At 40.5% G+C, this 18,449-nt stretch overlaps 1 protein-coding gene across 1 annotated transcript in view; it reads left to right on the top strand.

Annotated features, from left to right (window-relative positions):
* The first annotated feature begins 2,750 nt into the window (after nucleotides 1-2,750).
* The window catches only part of kif14 (kinesin family member 14), an 83,769-nt gene continuing 68,070 nt past the window's right edge, over nucleotides 2,751-18,449 (top strand). Inside the window, exons 1-8 of the mRNA XM_034180008.1 lie at nucleotides 2,751-3,932; nucleotides 10,974-11,228; nucleotides 11,373-11,460; nucleotides 11,767-11,865; nucleotides 12,193-12,245; nucleotides 12,340-12,370; nucleotides 13,206-13,313; nucleotides 17,165-17,281. Coding sequence (XP_034035899.1) covers nucleotides 2,980-3,932; nucleotides 10,974-11,228; nucleotides 11,373-11,460; nucleotides 11,767-11,865; nucleotides 12,193-12,245; nucleotides 12,340-12,370; nucleotides 13,206-13,313; nucleotides 17,165-17,281 — 1,704 coding nt within the window. The 5' untranslated portion in view covers nucleotides 2,751-2,979. The remainder of the gene's footprint in view (nucleotides 3,933-10,973; nucleotides 11,229-11,372; nucleotides 11,461-11,766; nucleotides 11,866-12,192; nucleotides 12,246-12,339; nucleotides 12,371-13,205; nucleotides 13,314-17,164; nucleotides 17,282-18,449) is intronic.

Genomic DNA, 18,449 nt, shown 5'->3' with positions numbered 1-18,449 from the left:
ACAAACCCTAGGAACTACAAGTAAGCCTGCAGTCTGAGAGCGAAGCGCTCTATTGGGGTGATATGGCACTACGAGGTCCCCAAGATAAGATGGGACCTGATTATTCAAAACCTTATAAGTAAGAAGAATTTTAAATTCTATTCTAGAATTAACAGGAAGCCAAGGAAGAGAGGCCAATATGGGTGAGATATGCTCTCTCCTTCTAGTCCCCGTCAGTACTCTAGCTGCAGCATTTTGAATTAACTGAAGGCTCCTCAGGGAACCCTTAGGACAACCTGATAATAATGAATTACAATAGTCCAGCCTAGAGGAAATAAATGCATGAATTAGTTTTTCAGCATCACTCTGAGACAAGACCTTTCTGATTTTAGAGATATTGCGTAAATGCAAAAAAGCAGTCCTACATATTTGTTTAATATGCGCTTTGAATGACATATCCTGATCAAAAATGACTCCAAGATTTCTCACAGTATTACTAGAGCTCAGGGTAATGCCATCCAGAGTAAGGATCTGGTTAGACACCATGTTTCTAAGATTTGTGGGGCCAAGTACAATAACTTCAGTTTTATCTGAGTTTAAAAGCAGGAAATTAGAGGTCATCCATGTCTTTATGTCAGTAAGACAATCCTGCAGTTTAGCTAATTGGTGTGTGTCCTCTGGCTTCATGGATAGATAAAGCTGGGTATCATCTGCGTAACAATGAAAATTTAAGCAATACCATCTAATAATACTGCCTAAGGGAAGCATGTATAAAGTGAATAAAATTGGTCCTAGCACAGAACTCCATAATTAACTTTAGTCTGTGAAGAAGATTCCCCATTTACATGAACAAATTGTAATCTATTAGACAAATATGATTCAAACCACCGCAGCGCAGTGCCTTTAATACCTATGGCATGCTCTAATCTCTGTAATAAAATTTTATGGTCAACAGTATCAAAAGCAGCACTGAGGTCTAACAGAACAAGCACAGAGATGAGTCCACTGTCCGAGGCCATAAGAAGATCATTTGTAGCCTTCGCTAATGCTGTTTCTGTACTATGATGAATTCTAAAACCTGACTGAAACTCTTCAAATAGACCATTCCTCTGCAGATGATCAGTTAGCTGTTTTACAACTACCCTTTCAAGAATTTTTGAGAGAAAAGCAAGGTTGGAGATTGGCCTATAATTAGCTAAGATAGCTGGGTCAAGTGATGGCTTTTTAAGTAATGGTTTAATTACTGCCACCTTAAAAGCCTGTGGTACATAGCCAACTAACAAAGATAGATTGATCATATTTAAGATCGAAGCATTAAATAATGGTAGGGCTTCCTTGAGCAGCCTGGTAGGAATGGGGTCTAATAAACATGTTGATGGTTTGGATGAAGTAACTAATGAAAATAACTCAGACAGAACAATCGGAGAGAAAGAGTCTAACCAAATACCGGCATCACTGAAAGCAGCCAAAGATAACGATACGTCTTTGGGATGGTTATGAGTAATTTTTTCTCTAATAGTTAAAATTTTGTTAGCAAAGAAAGTCATGAAGTCATTACTAGTTAAAGTTAATGGAATACTCAGCTCAACAGAGCTCTGACTCTTTGTCAGCCTGGCTACAGTGCTGAAAAGAAACCTGGGGTTGTTCTTATTTTCTTCAATTAGTGATGAGTAGAAAGATGTCCTAGCTTTACGGAGGGCTTTTTTATAGAGCAACAGACTCTTTTTCCAGGCTAAGTGAAGATCTTCTAAATTAGTGAGACGCCATTTCCTCTCCAACTTACGGGTTATCTGCTTTAAGCTACAAGTTTGTGAGTTATACCACGGAGTCAGGCACTTCTGATTTAAAGCTCTCTCAATTCTGACTTACTATCTCGCAATTCTGACTTACTATCTTGCAATTCTGACTTATCTCGCAATTCTGAGTTATTATTACATGGAATGATAACCATTGTTTTGTGTACATTTTTATAATAATAATACTAATAATAATTCTGATGATGATTAGGATACTCTGAATAAATTAATATATGGAGAGGTGTTCCGGGCACGTCCCATTGGGAGGAGGCCCCGGGGAAGACCCAGGACACGCTGGAAGGATTACATCTGGCTGGCTTGGGAACGCCTTGGGGTTCCCCCGGAGATGCTGGGGGAGGTGTGTGTGGATCGGGAGGTCTGGGTGGCTTTACTTGAGCTGCTGCCCCCGCGACCCGACTCCGGATAAAGCGGAAGAAAATGGATGGATGGATGGATATACAGACATAATACATATACAGACAACAGGAATGGACTCTAATTTCAACAGGGTCCTCAAACGTTCCACAGTGATTCAAGCTGCATATTCATTTATAACGTCAATGAATAAAATTAAAATCATTTAAACAAATAAACACTAAAACAAACACCATTGTGGGATGAAACGTCATAAAATAAACATGATAATATCAGACGCTTCGTTCCTACTGAACAAAACCAGCCAATTAGTGCTCGTAAATATGAACATAGTAACTCAGAATTGTGAGATAATAAGTCAGAATTGTGAGATAGTATTTCGCAAATAATCAAAAAAACTTTTTTCAAGTGGCGCAAACGGGCTTCCATACATAAGAAACAGTCGCTCTTTGATGAAGAAAAGTCCATACAACTAACATATAGACATTATGAACTCTGCCGCCCCCAAACGATATTCTAGTGTATCTGCAGCATGTTGTCCATAACGTCATGGGAGAATTCAGCCAATCAGCTGCGAGCACCGGGGACTGTTTGAAATTGAAGCGGGTGAAGGCGGAAGAGGAGAAATCAAAACATTCAAATTCATTTACATTTGTCTTTTTTTCCCCTCTCTCAGGCTCGGAACAGACTTATTTACCCGCCAGTGTAACGTCAGTGTATCCGTTATGTAAGTTGGTGACAGCAAAAAAAAAAAAAAAATTCGATAAACCTGAGTGTTAGGTGAAGCGTGAGCTTGTTTTTAACTTTAGTTGGTGACTAGCATGCTAGCATGTCGTTGTTTTCGGTACAAGCGAAGAAGCACACGGCTTACTACGATAACCTTCTGTCGACATCCAGAGAGCGAAAAGCAACAGAGAAAATCGAAGTAACGCGGTGCGAGGAAGAACACAGCAAGTTATCAGACAAAAGTAGAACAATGAACAGGACTTACGTCATCTCCGCGTTGTCAGAAAGCATCGGGGGGCAGCAGACGTCGCATCGGGCCCAGCTCACTTTGCAGAGGAGGTCAAAGAGGAAGACCGGAGCTGAAACCATGGACAATGTCGAAAAAACGCCAGCTGTGGAGAAAAGACTGAACTTGCAACGCAGAACCAGAACTCCATCGACTGGTAAAAGTGCGTCCAGACAGCGAGGACTCAGTGGGACTGACATGAACCCAACGTCAAAAGTCCCGAGTGAGGCAAACGGTAGGACGCCCACCGTATTCCGATCGGCAAGTTTAAAGGAACCTGTTAATGCTGCCACTCATGGGAGGTTTGTCCACAGCAAGACCCCCTCCTCCTCCTTCACAGTGAGACAAGCAGAGGACAAGGCCCAAACCTTTAAAACGCCCACCAGAAAGACTCCGTTTCAGAAAATTGCTGCCAGGAGAGATGTGTTTGAGAGGCTGGCTGGAAAAGAAGCCCCCAGTCCAGCGGCAGTCACATCTGCAAATTTAGAAAGGCACAAAGTCCGAGCGCAGGAGCTCAATGTCCCGGGTCCTCGGGTCACCAAGGCCCCAGAAGATGTGCACAAGTCTGTGCTGCAAGTGTCAAGTATGCCCTCTGCATTGATATCAAGCAAAAAGATAGATGTGACCCAAACCAGATGTTCTGCATCTCCACCGGTACCTTCAGATCAGCCACAAACCAGTCCCAGTGAGAATCTGAAGCAGCGTGATTTCTTGAAGATGGAGAACAGCGCAGTGACGGTGGCCGTCCGTGTCCGCCCTTTCGATGTCAGGTTTGTGATGTATGATTAACTTCACTGTAATTTTTGCAGGAGATGAGTGGGCTTTGCTTCCTCAATATGCGATATAATCTGGTTCAGGAAATGTTGCTCTTTAGGATTTAAATCAGTGGTCTCAGCCTCGTGCTGGAACCTGATCAATGGGACATCAGTTTGTCAAAGCAAAAATAACTAGTGCTGCTCTGAGCTGATCCAGCATATTGTTACTGGGAGTGAGCTTGGCATTTTGGTTTTCAAGTCAAAGCATTTTATTTGTAAAAACAGCAAAAGTTGACCAAACGGCTCTATGAGTAAAAGAAAAACAAAGTTAGCAGCTGACATGGGACTAACGCATGCTAAAGGAGTATAGCAGTGCACAAATCTAAATATGATGAATGAAAATGGGTTTTCATGTTTGTTTTGAAAAATTCTAGTGTTGGTGAGGTCTTGATATGGGGGGGGGGCTGTTCCACATTTTTGTAACAGCTACTAATTAATATGCGTAATCCCTCCTAGTGTTCAATCTGGAGTTTACAACTAGATACATTTTATGAGAAGTCCCGAGTGCCCTCAAAGGAGTGGAAAACATTAAAAGTAAAAGCTCAGTGAGATAAAGTGGTATCAATCCCGATAGAGATTTAAAAATACAAATGAACAGGACTGGTGGGGCAATGCATACCTTGTGAGCACATGTAAAATGCGTTTTTAGAACTATAGAATCATCATTCATTTTTACATTGTGCAGGTGCCATCAAAATGAAATGATTATCTCTTCAACATAAGTCATGAATCTTTTGTCTATCCTTATGTGTTGTGGCGATATTCTGAAAATGTCTTCTTTTTTTTTTATTACAAACCCTTGATACCAGGGTCATATAATCTCTATAACCCTGTTGTTTGTGGAGATATTCTGGAAAATGTTTTTTTTTTTTTGGGGGGGGGGGGGGGGGTCATTATTTTTGACAACACTGACTAATCTGCTCCGAGTTAATCATGGAGTATGTGCCAGTGCTGCTCCATCCACCACACGTGCCTTGGTTCCTATTCCTGGTTGGCAACCACCCAGGCAGAGAACAGGTCCGTCTTCACCTTGTTTGAAAAAAAGTAATTCCAGCACTATTCAATGATCCTCTGAAGAGATCTAGTCTCAAAGACATCCAGTTATTGCCTTAGTTTGCCGATTAACATTCACATCTGACAACCATACAGTAAAGCTTGGTTCACACGGCAGGATAATTAGGCCGATATCGGACCCGATCTTCCCCTTCCGACAAGCTTAAGGGCGCCCAACATTTGTGATGACGCTAAAGATAATCTTATCAGATATTCCTGCCGTGTGTGGTGTGTTAAGAGAGCTTTGATCTGCTCGGAAGAATGTCAGGGGTGCTCCGATTGCAAACTGGGATATTCAACATGTTGGATTGTCTTGGCCCGATATCGTGGTGCCCCCCCACCACAAACGAGCACACAGCCTGCTGAATGTGACGTGCAGCCAATCAGAAAGCAAGGTGACAGACGCACATAGCGAAATCTAAAATCAGAACAGCTGTTCTGACTTACCAGAATGTCCAGTGGTCGCACTGTCTCCACTCCTTTTAAAGAATGCCTTTTCTTTTTGTATTGTTTTTTTTTTTCCCTGTTGTAAATAGTCCACAAAGTATCTCCGTTTGTTTACTCTGAAGTCACGTTTAATCTCGAGAGATTTTGTGAGATTTCCTGTTTGAGCTGGGAAGATTTGTGTGTGAAATCTGTTCATGTTTGGTGTTGTCCTTTCCGTGTGGCTGGACACCACACACTGGACAACCAACACTGTTAGATATTTTTATCTCCATGTGTGTGGTCTCTTGGGTTTTGGAAGCCTACATACAATTTTAATATCCTGCCGTGTGAACCAGGCTTAAGACAGGATGCACCAGGACCCTAAATGCCTGAACCTTCACTCTCTTGCAAAAGTACTAGTATTGACAAACACCTCTCTCCAGGGAACTTGTAACTCTTGTTCTTCCCAGGTGTTAATCATGTCCTACTGCTCGTGGATGGGATAAGAACCAGATCTGAAAAGCAATTTGAAAATAAACTGCAGCCAGTGAAGAGAAGTCAAAACTGTTAGAATTGGGTCATATTTTGCCACAATGTTTAGTAGGGATGGGTATTGATACGATTTTATCGATACCATTATCGATTCTGCTTATTGATCCGATCCCTTGTCGTTACCGCTTGTTAATTTTATGTGTACTAAAAGTACGCTTTACAGGTTTTCTATGTCGACAACATTTTATTTAGTCTTAAAGTAAATAAATATGAAATTGGTCACTGGATCCTTAAACTCTGGATATAATCAATCAATCAATCAACTTTTTTCTTATATAGCGCCAAATCACAACAAACAGTTGCCCCAAGGCGCACCATATTGTAAGGCGAGGCCATACAATAATTATGAAAAACCCCAACGGTCAAAACGACCCCCTATGAGCAAGCACTTGGCCACAGTGGGAAGGAAAAACTCCCTTTTAACAGGAAGAAACCTCCAGCAGAACCAGGCTCAGGGAGGGGCAGTCTTCTGCTGAGACTGGTTGGGGCTGAGGGAAAGAACCAGGAAAAAGACATGCCGAGAAGGGGGGCAGAGATCGATCACTAATGATTAAATGCAGAGTGATGCATACGGAGCAAAAAGAGAAAGAAACAGTGCATCATGGGAACCCCCCACAGTCTACGTCTAAAGCAACATAACCAAGGGATGGTCCAGGGTCACCCGATCCAGCCCTAACTATAAGCCTTAGTGAAAAGGAAAGTTTTAAGCCTAATCTTAAAAGTAGAGAGGGTATCTGTCTCCCTGATCTGAATTGGGAGCTGGTTCCACAGGAGAGGAGCCTGAAAGCTGAAGGCTCTGCCTCCCATTCTACTCTTACAAACCCTAGGAACTACAAGTAAGCCCGCAGTCTGAGAGCGAAGCGCTCTAATGGGGTAATATGGTACTACGAGGTCCCTAAGATAAGATGGGACCTGATTATTCAAAACCTTATAAGTAAGAAGAAGAATTTTAAATTCTATTCTAGAATTAACAGGAAGCCAATGAAGAGAGGCCAACACGGATGAGATATGCTCTCTCCTGCTAGTCCCCATCAGTACTCTAGCTGCAGCATTCTGAACCAACTGAAGGCTTTTTAGGGAACTTTTAGGACAACCTGATAATAATGAATTACAATAGTCCAGCCTAGAGGAAATAAATGCATGAATTAGTTTTTCAGCATCACTCTGAGACAAGACCTTTCTGATTTTAGAGATATTGCGTAAATGCAAAAAGGCAGTCCTACATATTAGTTTAATATGCGCTTTGAATGACATATCCTGATCAAAAATGACTCCAAGATTTCTCACAGTATTACTAGAGATCAGGGAAATGCCATCCAGAGTAACGATCTGGTTAGACACCATGCTTCTAAGATTTGTGGGGCCAAGTACAATAACTTCAGTTTTATCTGAGTTTAAAAGCAGGAAATTAGAGGTCATCCATGTCTTTATGTCTGTAAGACAATCCTGCAGTTTAGCTAATTGGTGTGTATCCTCTGGCTTCATGGATAGATAAAGCTGGGTATCATCTGCGTAACAATGAAAATTTAAGCAATACCGTCTAATAATACTGCCTAAGGGAAGCATGTATAAAGTGAATAAAATTGGTCCTAGCACAGAACCTTGTGGAACTCCATAATTAACTTTAGTCTGTGAAGAAGATTCCCCATTTACATGAACAAACTGTAATCTATTAGACAAATATGATTCAAACCACCGCAGCGCAGTGCCTTTAATACCTATGACATGCTCTAATCTCTGTAATAAAATTTTATGGTCAACAGTATCAAAAGCAGCACTGAGGTCCAACAGAATAAGCACAGAGATAAGTCCACTGTCCGAAGCCATAAGAAGATCATTTGTAACCTTCACTAATGCTGTTTCTGTACTATGATGAATTCTAAAACCTGACTGAAACTCTTCAAATAGACCATTCCTCTGCAGGTGATCAGTTAGCTGTTTTACAACTACCCTCTCAAGAATCTTTGAGAGAAAAGGAAGGTTGGAGATTGGCCTATAATTAGCTAAGATAGCTGGGTCAAGTGATGGCTTTTTAAGTAATGGTTTAATTACTGCCACCTTAAAGGCCTGTGGTACATAACCAACTAACAAAGATAGATTGATCATATTTAAGATTGAAGCATTAAATAATGGTAGGACTTCCTTGAGCAGCCTGGCAGGAATGGGGTCTAATAAACATGTTGATGGTTTGGATGAAGTAACTAATGAAAATAACTCAGACAGAACAATCGGAGAGAAAGAGTCTAACCAAATACCGGCATCACTGAAAGCAGCCAAAGATAACGATACATCTTTGGGATGGTTATGAGTAATTTTTTCTCTAATAGTCAAAATTTTGTTAGCAAAGAAAGTCATGAAGTCATTACTAGTTAAAGTTAATGGAATACTCAGCTCAATAGAGCTCTGACTCTTTGTCAGCCTGGCTACAGTGCTGAAAAGAAACCTGGGGTTGTTCTTATTTTCTTCAATTAGTGATGAGTAGAAAGATGTCCTAGCTTTACGGAGGGCTTTTTTATAGAGCAACAAACTCTTTTTCCAGGCTAAGTGAAGATCTTCTAAATTAGTGAGACGCCATTTCCTCTCCAACTTACGGGTTATCTGCTTTAAGCTACGAGTTTGTGAGTTATACCACGGAGTCAGACACTTCTGATTTAATAAACTTTAAATGGTGGATCCTTGATCTCTGGACATAAATAAGCAAAATCTGTAGTTATTGTCAAAAGCACTTCCTTTCAGACAATACTGGCATGAATTTCTTTCCATACATCTGAGCTGAACTCTTGCAGCTGGCTGCGCACGTCAGAATGTGATTCATAAAGAATGCAGGACGTCTCATTTTGGTAGGAAAAAAACGTTTGGATTGTGGTTTATTGTCTGTATTACAGCGTTTGGAAAGAGGTGTCATTTTATTTAAAGCGCCAATTCGCTTTGAGGTTATTAATTCTGACCGGACTCTGTCTCGGCAGGGAGCTGCACAGCATTTGGAGCTGTGCCAACGGAATGGAGGATGATTCTCGTTTCTTGACTGCAACAAGACAAGAGTCCCAGTTAGTGACTTTTATCCACACAAAAGTGGCTCACGACTGACATAATTTAATAGCTTTGAGAGGGGTTAAGAAGTGGACTTTCCGCTTCTGAAGAGCAGCGAACCAAAGAGCCAGCGGATCGAAGCACTGCTTCATTCATTTATGCTTCAAAGTGGAGTCACGCTGCAGAAGCGGTTGATTACAGAGCCGCTGCAGGATCGGTAATCAACTTAGAGAAATGATCATTTTCCCAACAAACAATGGCCGGTCTGAAGGACCGATAAGGGAATCATTAAGCAAAAAGACTATTGATATCGGTGGATCGAATAATTTCTTAACGATACTCGAAAAGAACCGGTTCTCAATACCCAACCCTAGCCTTAGTGAGCTGATCAACACTATTTTAGACCATTCACATGTGAAAAGCAATGTCTGGGTATTACATCGAGAGTTCCATGGACAAGCTGACATAAAATAAAAGTATCTGTCGCGTTTTCAGTGTCATATAAGGGGAGAAAAGGCTTGACAACAGATCTAGCATTGTTACCTGCATTTACATGTTTTTCAAATGCATATGACCTGTCAAGGTGACCTCCACATTTTCTCCTGAGGATTTATTATAAAAACTCAGTGCTTGAAAAAGGGTGTGGCTTTGCTTTGAACCAGTGAAGCAATGCTTCGATCTCCTGCTTCGCTGGTTCTTTGTTTTATTTCTCTTTATCTTAATTTTTTCCCAGCTAAAACCCTAAAGAGCATATGTGTGAGTAATATTTACCTTTTTTTTACGTTAAAACGACCTGTTATGGTCTTCTGAAACAGTTGATGGATGTATTTTATTACTGGATTGGAACCGATCAAAATACTACAGAAGACAAAGAATTTTTACTTGACAGTTTGAAGTGAGTTTTCTTTGTTTCACAGGGCTTCATACCCATTAAAATTCACTAGAGTATTCAAAATTTGACTTGCTCTTTTAAAAAATTTCTGGGGGAGATCCCATAGAATCAATACTGTGTTTTTACTTCTCAGTTTGAAGTGAGTTTTCTTTGTGTCAGAGGGCCTCATACCCACTAAAATTCACCAGAATACACAAAATGTGAGTTGCTCTTTTAAAAATGTTCTGGGGAAGGACCCCCAGACCCCCCATATTCAACACTGTGTTTTTACTTCACAGTTTGAAGTGAGTTTTCTTTGTTTCAGAGGGCTTCATACCCATTAAAATTCACTAGAATATATAAAATTTGACTTGCTCTTTTAAAAAAATTCTGGGGGAGATCCCCTAGACCCCCCATATTCAATACTGTGTTTTTACTTCACAGTTTGAAGTGAGTTTTCTTTGTTTCAGAGGGCTTCATACCCATTAAAATTCACTAGAATATTCAAAATTTGACTTGCTCTTTTAAAACATTTCTGGGGGAGATCCCCCAGACCCCCCAGAATCAAGACTACACCCCGCCCCCACCACCCTTTTATGTACCTGTATGTTCAGGTTTTGCATTCTTTTTATTCTCTCTCTCTCTCTCTCTCTCTCTCTCTCTCTCTCTCTCTCTCTCTCTCTCTCTCTCTCTCTCTCTCTCTCTCTCTCTCTCTCTCTCTCCCCCTCCTTAGGGGCTATTTAGAATAGATTTGGATACTGTATAATGTGTTTATTGTATTTATTGAGAAAAAAAGAATGCGTGCCCCTTTATGCCACATTTTAGAGAATTGTTGGCATTGATTTTTGCCAGGAAAAAATTTCAGTCAGATGAAAATTTATTGCTTCATGGTTTATCAAGAGTTGCTTGAACAATTAAACAATTCTGAACTGACTCATTACACAGAGCGTAAAATGGAAAATATCCCATTGACCAGAATTAAGAACCACGGTGGTGAAGCATATGGAGGCTTTACTCTAATGTTTGGAAACATAAATAAAAAAAAAAAAATGATTTATCTTTAGGGAGAAGGCAGAGAAGGCGCTGCAGGTGGTCTTCATGAATGGCCAGGAGACTGTAGTCCAGCATCCACACTCCAAACAGAGCCACTCCTTTGTCTACGACTTCTCCTATTGCTCTGTTGATGAGAATGAGCACACCTTCGCCAGCCAGCAGACTGTGTATGAAACTCTGGCCAAACCTTTGCTGCTGAGGGCATTCGAAGGATTCAATACCTGCCTGTTTGCATATGGCCAAACAGGCTCTGGCAAGTCATACACGTCAGTATTTTTTGGTTTTAATTGATCACAAGGAGTTTTGAATCACTTGCGGAAGATATGCATACACGTTATTGTGAAATGTGCCTTTTAAGTTGCAAGTGACTGTCAGAATTGTTTGTTTTATTTTACATAATTGCTATAAAGGATGATGGGCTTTGGAGAACAGGCTGGAGTGATCCCAAGGTTCTGCCAGGAACTCTTTTCAAGGCTGGCATCCATGGAAAATCAAGAGGTATCACTCCTAAGCATTTACCTGTGGTTAAATAGTTAATACGGTTTTTGCCTTTTTAGTGCTTTTTTAGTTTTGAGGGTGGTTAACATAAAATAATTGGCTTGACATGATCAGAGGAATAAATGGAAGGTAAACGAGATCTTGAGGAAAATCTGAGTATACTCCTGCTCCTCTGTGGGCAAACACACAACTGCAGTGTTACTGGGCAACATCCAGGTGTTAATGTGAAACTGAGTGTGGCATTATTTATTTATTTTTTTCTCTCCTTGTGTTATAACTTATTACTGTTGTGGATTTATGTTTCAGATCATCTGCCATGTGGAGATGAGCTATTTCGAGGTGTATAACGAGAAGATTCATGACCTGCTGGTGACCAGAGATGAGCCAAACCAAAGAAGAATGCCTGTAAGTCATTGAAACAGGGTGTTTGAAAAAGCAAAACTACTTGCCACTGACAAGCATTATGCATTCTAATCTAAGGATTTCTTTGTAAAAATGTTGCTACTTTTTAACCGCCTTTCATACATGGAGCTGAGAGTATTGACTGAAAGCAGTCAACCCAAAAATAACAGAGATTGACAGTTTCCTGTCATGGTGTATACAGAACTTTACTTAAACACCTTTCTGAGATGTACTTGTGCATAAAGCTAATATGTGAACATTGTTACCCTCGTTCTTGCTAAAGTTGAACTTTTTGAGTCTGATCAATCTTGACAAACTATTTGTCTCTAGCTAAGAGTGAGAGAACATCCGGTCCATGGTCCCTACGTTGCAGACCTCTCATCGTAAGTATACCTTGTTCTTTTTATAAAACATTGTCTCTAACGAAAGCTGAAACGGGATTCTTGAATAGTGTAAGTCTTTGTTTTGTCTTCACAGGAATATAGTGAGCTCTTACAGGGATATTCAGGTAGGTTGCATCCCCAGACACTCCCCACCACCATGGTTTAGATTCCTCAGAGTAATTGATTCTTATAAGGCTCCATTAAAAAAAAAAAAAAAAAGCATTAGCTTTTTATCCCCACCCGCATGCCGAAATCAGCCCGCATCAATTTATTTTTTTATTTTTGGTCAATTTAATTGACAACAGTACAGCTGACAACTGGCACATCCGCTAGGTGGTGAGTATGTTTTGGCAAAAGTTTACTGAGCCGGGCCTGGAATTTTCCATTTGTTGTTAGTGACAACCACACAGTCGGTGGCTCCCTCCCACTCACACACAGTGTACATGTTTATCATGCTACTAGTGTGCAGTACATTGACTGTATTCAACATGGAAACAAAGTTTATTTTAAAAATATCTGATATTTTTAGTTCCTTACTTGGTATGCAGGTGCTATATGTGTCATTTTTCAGGTTTGAAATGATGTGTGTACCTGTTTCTAAGAAAAAAAACTGCCCACCCCCATCACTTTTTTCTAATGTCAAGGATGATAACTATGTTTTTTTATGGGGCCTAAGTAGAATAGCTTTTACAAAGACCATAATCTATTTTGTATACTGTACTACATTTCGTATTCAGCATGGTGTGACAGTTTTTACAGTCAATGTTCGAAACATTCAGTGTTGACTGGGGTTTTTTTTTTTATAGTCAGCTGAAAATTGCACAGTATTTGTCTGAATTTTGATTTGTGGGAGTTTTAGTTTTAGTTTTAGTGAAGGTGAGGTGGCTCTCAAAAATATGTGGGAGAGAAAAAATGGTGGTCATAAATGTGTGATTTTCCACCAATATTCACATTTTCCAGGGTTGGTTGGAGCTGGGCAACAAGCAGAGAGCCACAGCTGCCACTGGAATGAATGACAAGAGCTCCAGATCGCACTCCGTCTTCACCTTGATTATGACCCAGACTAAGGTACAGATTCTACATGTGTCTCTGACAACAACAACAACAAAAAAAGACTTAAAATTTAAATATACTTTTACTGTCATTTAAGAATTTGTGAAGTGGGCCAATCTAGGGCTGGCACTAATGGTTACTTTTATAATACATTAGTTGTTTTATTTATTTATTTGATTAATTTATTAATCTAACAGATTTTTTCCCAGTTAATATGATAAATTCTACCAATAGCTTTCAGCATTTTATAAAGATCTCTTGCAACAGAACATATTTATTAAAAAAAAATCCAAATAAACTATACCGGGTGTGAAAAATTAAAAAGGTATATATGAAATAAATAGTCTAAAATCTTTGCCTCTTCCTGAGACAAAAAGACAAACTATGTATAATTGACAGTTTTTTTTGTTTTTTAGGCCTGCAATTTACAGTTATTGTCAGTATCAGTGAAACTGTTTATTTAATGCATCTATTAATTGTTTGGTCTATAATGTGTAAGAAAATGGTAAAAAAAAAAAAATAAAAAAAAAAATATATATATACGAGGTGTATTAGAAAAGTATCCGACCTTATTTTTTTCAAAAACCATATGGATTTGAATCACGTGTGATTACATCAGACATGCTTGAACCCTGGTGGGCATGTGAGAGTTTTTTTCAGGCCTGTCGGTTACGTCATTCGCCTGTGGGCAGTCTTTGAGTGAGGAGTCGCCCACCCTCTCGTCGATTTTTTTCATTGTTTAGGAATGGCTCAGAGACTGCTGCTTTGTTTGATCAAAATTTTTTCAAAACTGTAAGGCACAACTGAGTGGACACCATTCGATAAATTCAGCTGGTTTTCGGTAAAAATTTTAACGGCTGATGAGAGATTTTGGTCTGGTAGTGTCGCCGTAAGGACGGCCCACGGTGCCTGATGGCGATCTACGCTTCGAGGCGGCAGCGTCTCGCCGTTTCAAGTTGAAAACTTCCACATTTCAGGCTCTGTTGACCCAGTAAGTCGTCAGAGAACAGAGAACTTTCAGAAGAAGTCGGCATGAGGAGTTTATTCGGACATTCCATTGTTAACGAACATTTTGTAATGAAAGAACGTGCAGGCAGAGTCGCATGTCGGGCCGGACCCGACGGTGGGGGGTCACGACAGGAAAAACACCTCCGTTGGAAACCTTAACGGGCAAGTTGGAACATGCCCAAGCTGTTAAACAATTTCTCAGTTACTCACTTGTTGAAAGCCATCAAAAGCCGCCTGAATTTTACAAATGGTTTTCAACACGGAGGTGTTTTTCCTGTCGCGGCGCACACAGATTAATGAAAGACGTGCGCGCAAATTCGCCGAGTCGTTTCCGTGACGACTCGGCGAATTTGCGCGCACGTCTTTCATTACAAAATGTCCTTAAACAGTGGACTGTCCGCATAAAGTCCTCATGCCGGCCTCTTCTGAATCTTCTCTGTTCTCTCACGACGTCCTGGGTGAATTAAGCCTTAAATTGGGATGTTTTCAGGTCGAAACAGGCCGACGACGGCGCCTGGAAGCGCTGCAGGACGTCCTGCTCCGTGGGAAGTCCTTACAGCGACAGAAACACCCCATAATCTCTCATCAGCCATTAAACTTTTCACCGAAAACCAGCTTAATTTCTCGAATAGTGTCCACTCGGATATTCCTCACAGGTCCAGAAAAAATGTTGATAAAGCAACGCGCGCCGTCTCGAGCAGTGTGTGAAACAAAGGAATTCAGCCGAGAGGGCTGAACCACATCTCACTCAAGGCCTGCCCACAGGGAAATGACGTCACCGACACGCGTGAAAAAACTCACGCATGTGCACGAGGGTTCAAGCATGATTGGTGTAATCGCACGTCATTCAAATCCATATAGTTTTTTAAAAAAATAAAAAGGTAGGATAGTTTTCTAAGAGACCTCGTATATACAGTGAGGAAAATAAGTATTTGAACACCCTGCGGTTTTGCAAGTTCTACCACTTAGAAATAATGGAGGGGTCTGAAATTTTCATCTTAGGTGCATGTCCACTGTGAGAGATATAATCTAAAAAAAAAATCTGGAAATCACAATGTATGATTTTTTTTTTTTTATAATTTATTTGTATGTTACTGCTGCAAATAAGTATTTGAACACCTACCAACCAGCAAGAATTCTGGCTCTCACAGACCTGTTAATTTTTCTTTAAGAAGCCCTCTTTTTCTTTTTCTGTACTCTTTACCTGTATTAATTGCACCTGTTTGAACTTGTTAACCTGTATAAAAGACACCTGTTCACACACACAATCAGTCACACTCCAACCTGTCCATAGCCAAGACCAAAGAGCTGTCTAAGGACACCAGGGACAAAACTGTAGACCTGCACAAGGCTGGGATGGACTACAGGACAACAGGCAAGCAGCTTGGTAGAAGACAACAACTGTTATGATTATTTATTAGGAAGTGGAAGAAACACAAGATGACTGTCAGTCTCCCTCGGTCTGGGATTCCATGCAAGATTTCACTTTGTGGGGTAAGGATGATTCTGAGAAAGCTCAGAACTACACAGGAGGACCTGGTCAATGACCTGAAGAGAGATGGGACCACATTCACAAAGATTACATTAGTAACACATGATGCTGTCATGGTTTAAAATCCTGCAGGGCAGCAAGGTCCCCCTGCTCAAGCCAGCACATGTCCAGGCCCGTTTGAAGTTCACCAGTGACCATCTGGATGATCCAGAGGAGGCATGGGAGAAGGTCATGTGGTCAGATCAGACCAGAATAGAGCTTTTTGGAATCAACTCCATTTACCATGTTTAGAGGATGAGAACAACCCCAAGAAAACCATCCCAACCGTGAAGCATGGGGGTGCTCTTCTGCAAAGGGGACAGGACGACTGCACCGTATTGAAGGGAGGATGGATGGGGTCATGTATTGCGAGATTTTGGCAAACAACCTCCTTCCTTCAGTAAGAGCATTGAAGATGGGTCATGGCTGGGTCTTCCAGCATGACAATGACCCCAAACACACAGCCAGGGCAACTAAGGAGGGGCTCTGTAAGAAGCATTTCAAGGTCCTGGAGTGGCCTGGCCAGTCTCCAGACCTGAACTCAATAGAAAATCTTTGCTGAAAGATTTGAAAGAAACCTGAAAGATTTGGTGAAGATCTGTATGGAGGAGTGGACCAAAATCCCTGCTGCAGTGTGTGAAAACCTGGTGAAAAACTACAGGAAGTGTTTGGCCTCTGTATTTGCAAACAAAGGCTACTGTACCAAATATTAACATTGATTTTCACAGGTGTTCAAATACTTATTTGTAGCAGTAACATACAAATAAATTATTAAAAAAAAATCATACATTGTGATTTCCGGATTTTTTTAGATTATGTCTCTCACAGTGGACATGCACCTAAGATGAAAATTTCAGACCCCTCCATGATTTCTAAGTGGGAGAACTTGCAAAATCGCAGGGTGTTCAAATACTTATTTTCCTCACTGTATCATTGTTCTTAAAACCCGAGATGACGTCCTCATATGTTTTCTTTTGTCTACAACCCAAGTATACTCAATTTGGTAAGAGAGATGAGTATAATAAACCAGAAATTATTCACATTTAAAAAAAGACAAAATGATGACTCTCAAGTCATTTAATAATTCAATAAGCATTTATTTATTATATGTTTATTTGATAGGTACAGAACAACAAGCATTGTTACAATAACGGATGCCATGTTCATAGGTCATATAGCTAATAGCTAATTCGCAGACCTGGTCCCTTTATTCAATGTTTCTCTAGGCAGATCACACGCATCCAATATTTCTGCAGTGACCCACTCCTAAGCAGAGCTGTTACAAGTTAACAGGTGCATGTCTCAATGTGTCTGTGTTCACATGCAGACAGAATTTGTGGAGGAAGAAGAACATGACCACAGCATCACCAGCAGGATCAACCTTGTGGATCTGGCAGGCAGTGAGCGCTGTAACATTTCTCAGACCAGTGGAGATCGGCTGAGGGTAAACGCATACATTTAACCATTAATCCAGGCCAAGGCCACCTACTTAAAATTAGGGTTGGGTATCGAGAACTGGTTCTTTTCGAGTATCGTTAAGAAGTTATTTGATCCACCGATATCGATTCCCTTATCAGTCCTTCAGAGCGGTCGTTGTTTTTGGGTGTGTTTGTCGAGAAAATGATCATTTTTCTACATTGATTACAGACCCTGCAGCGGCTCTGTAATCAACCGTTTCTGCGGTGCGACACCACTTTGAAGCTTGAACCAATGAAGCAATGCTTCAATCCACTGGCTTGTGGTTCTTTGATTCGCTGCTCTTCAGAAACGGCAAGTCTGCTTCTTAACCCCTCTCAAAGCCATTAAAATATCTTGAGTCACTTTTGTGTGGATTAAAGTCACTAACTGGGACTTTTGACTCAGATCGATAAGTGGAATCGATAACGGTATCGATATCGATTAAAATCTTATCGATACCCATCCCTACTTAAAATACTAATCATCATCATCATAACAAGACTAGAGCACTGCACTTGTGCCCTGTGAGCGGTGCACCGCAGGACTATGACAAGCCAACAGTGCGACAAATACGCCACTTTCAGTCACGTATCACCAAAGATATGCCATAACAAACGCCATTTTTCAATTATTACGGCGCTTTTTTCGCCATAATTAAAGATGAAAACTTCCTCTTCGTCTACATAGTCTAATTTCTCTTTTTCTGTATGTTTATCTCCTTGTTGATTTTAGGCATTTTACTCTCCTGTTATAAGACAGTGATTGTAGTGCAGTGGTAATGTTTCTGTCTGTTAATCACAGCTCTTGTAAATTGCAGGTTTGAATCCCTCGAGTGGTATTTATTTTTTTTATTTAACCAGGGTTATTTAACCACAGAGTTCTGTATTGGGTCCCCTTTTATTTATTATTTATATCAACCCAGTGATTTTCACTAATTATACAACAATATCTAATCTGTCAGTGTCCGGTGATTGTAGTAATTATTTCTATACCCGGCTGGACATAATAAGACACAATAAGAGCGCACTGCTTCATTCATGTAATTTCATGACTGTACGTCTGTGACCACGGGTCATATATGTAGTGGTGGGCACAGCTAACCAAAAAGTTAGCTTCGATAACAGCTAACTACACTACGCAATTAAACTAAAAAA

Source organism: Thalassophryne amazonica, chromosome 10, assembly GCF_902500255.1.
Source record: "Thalassophryne amazonica chromosome 10, fThaAma1.1, whole genome shotgun sequence".
Taxonomy (NCBI): domain Eukaryota; kingdom Metazoa; phylum Chordata; class Actinopteri; order Batrachoidiformes; family Batrachoididae; genus Thalassophryne; species Thalassophryne amazonica.
The sequence above is the reverse complement of the archived record's forward strand: the minus strand, read 5'-3'. Positions and strand labels throughout refer to the sequence as shown.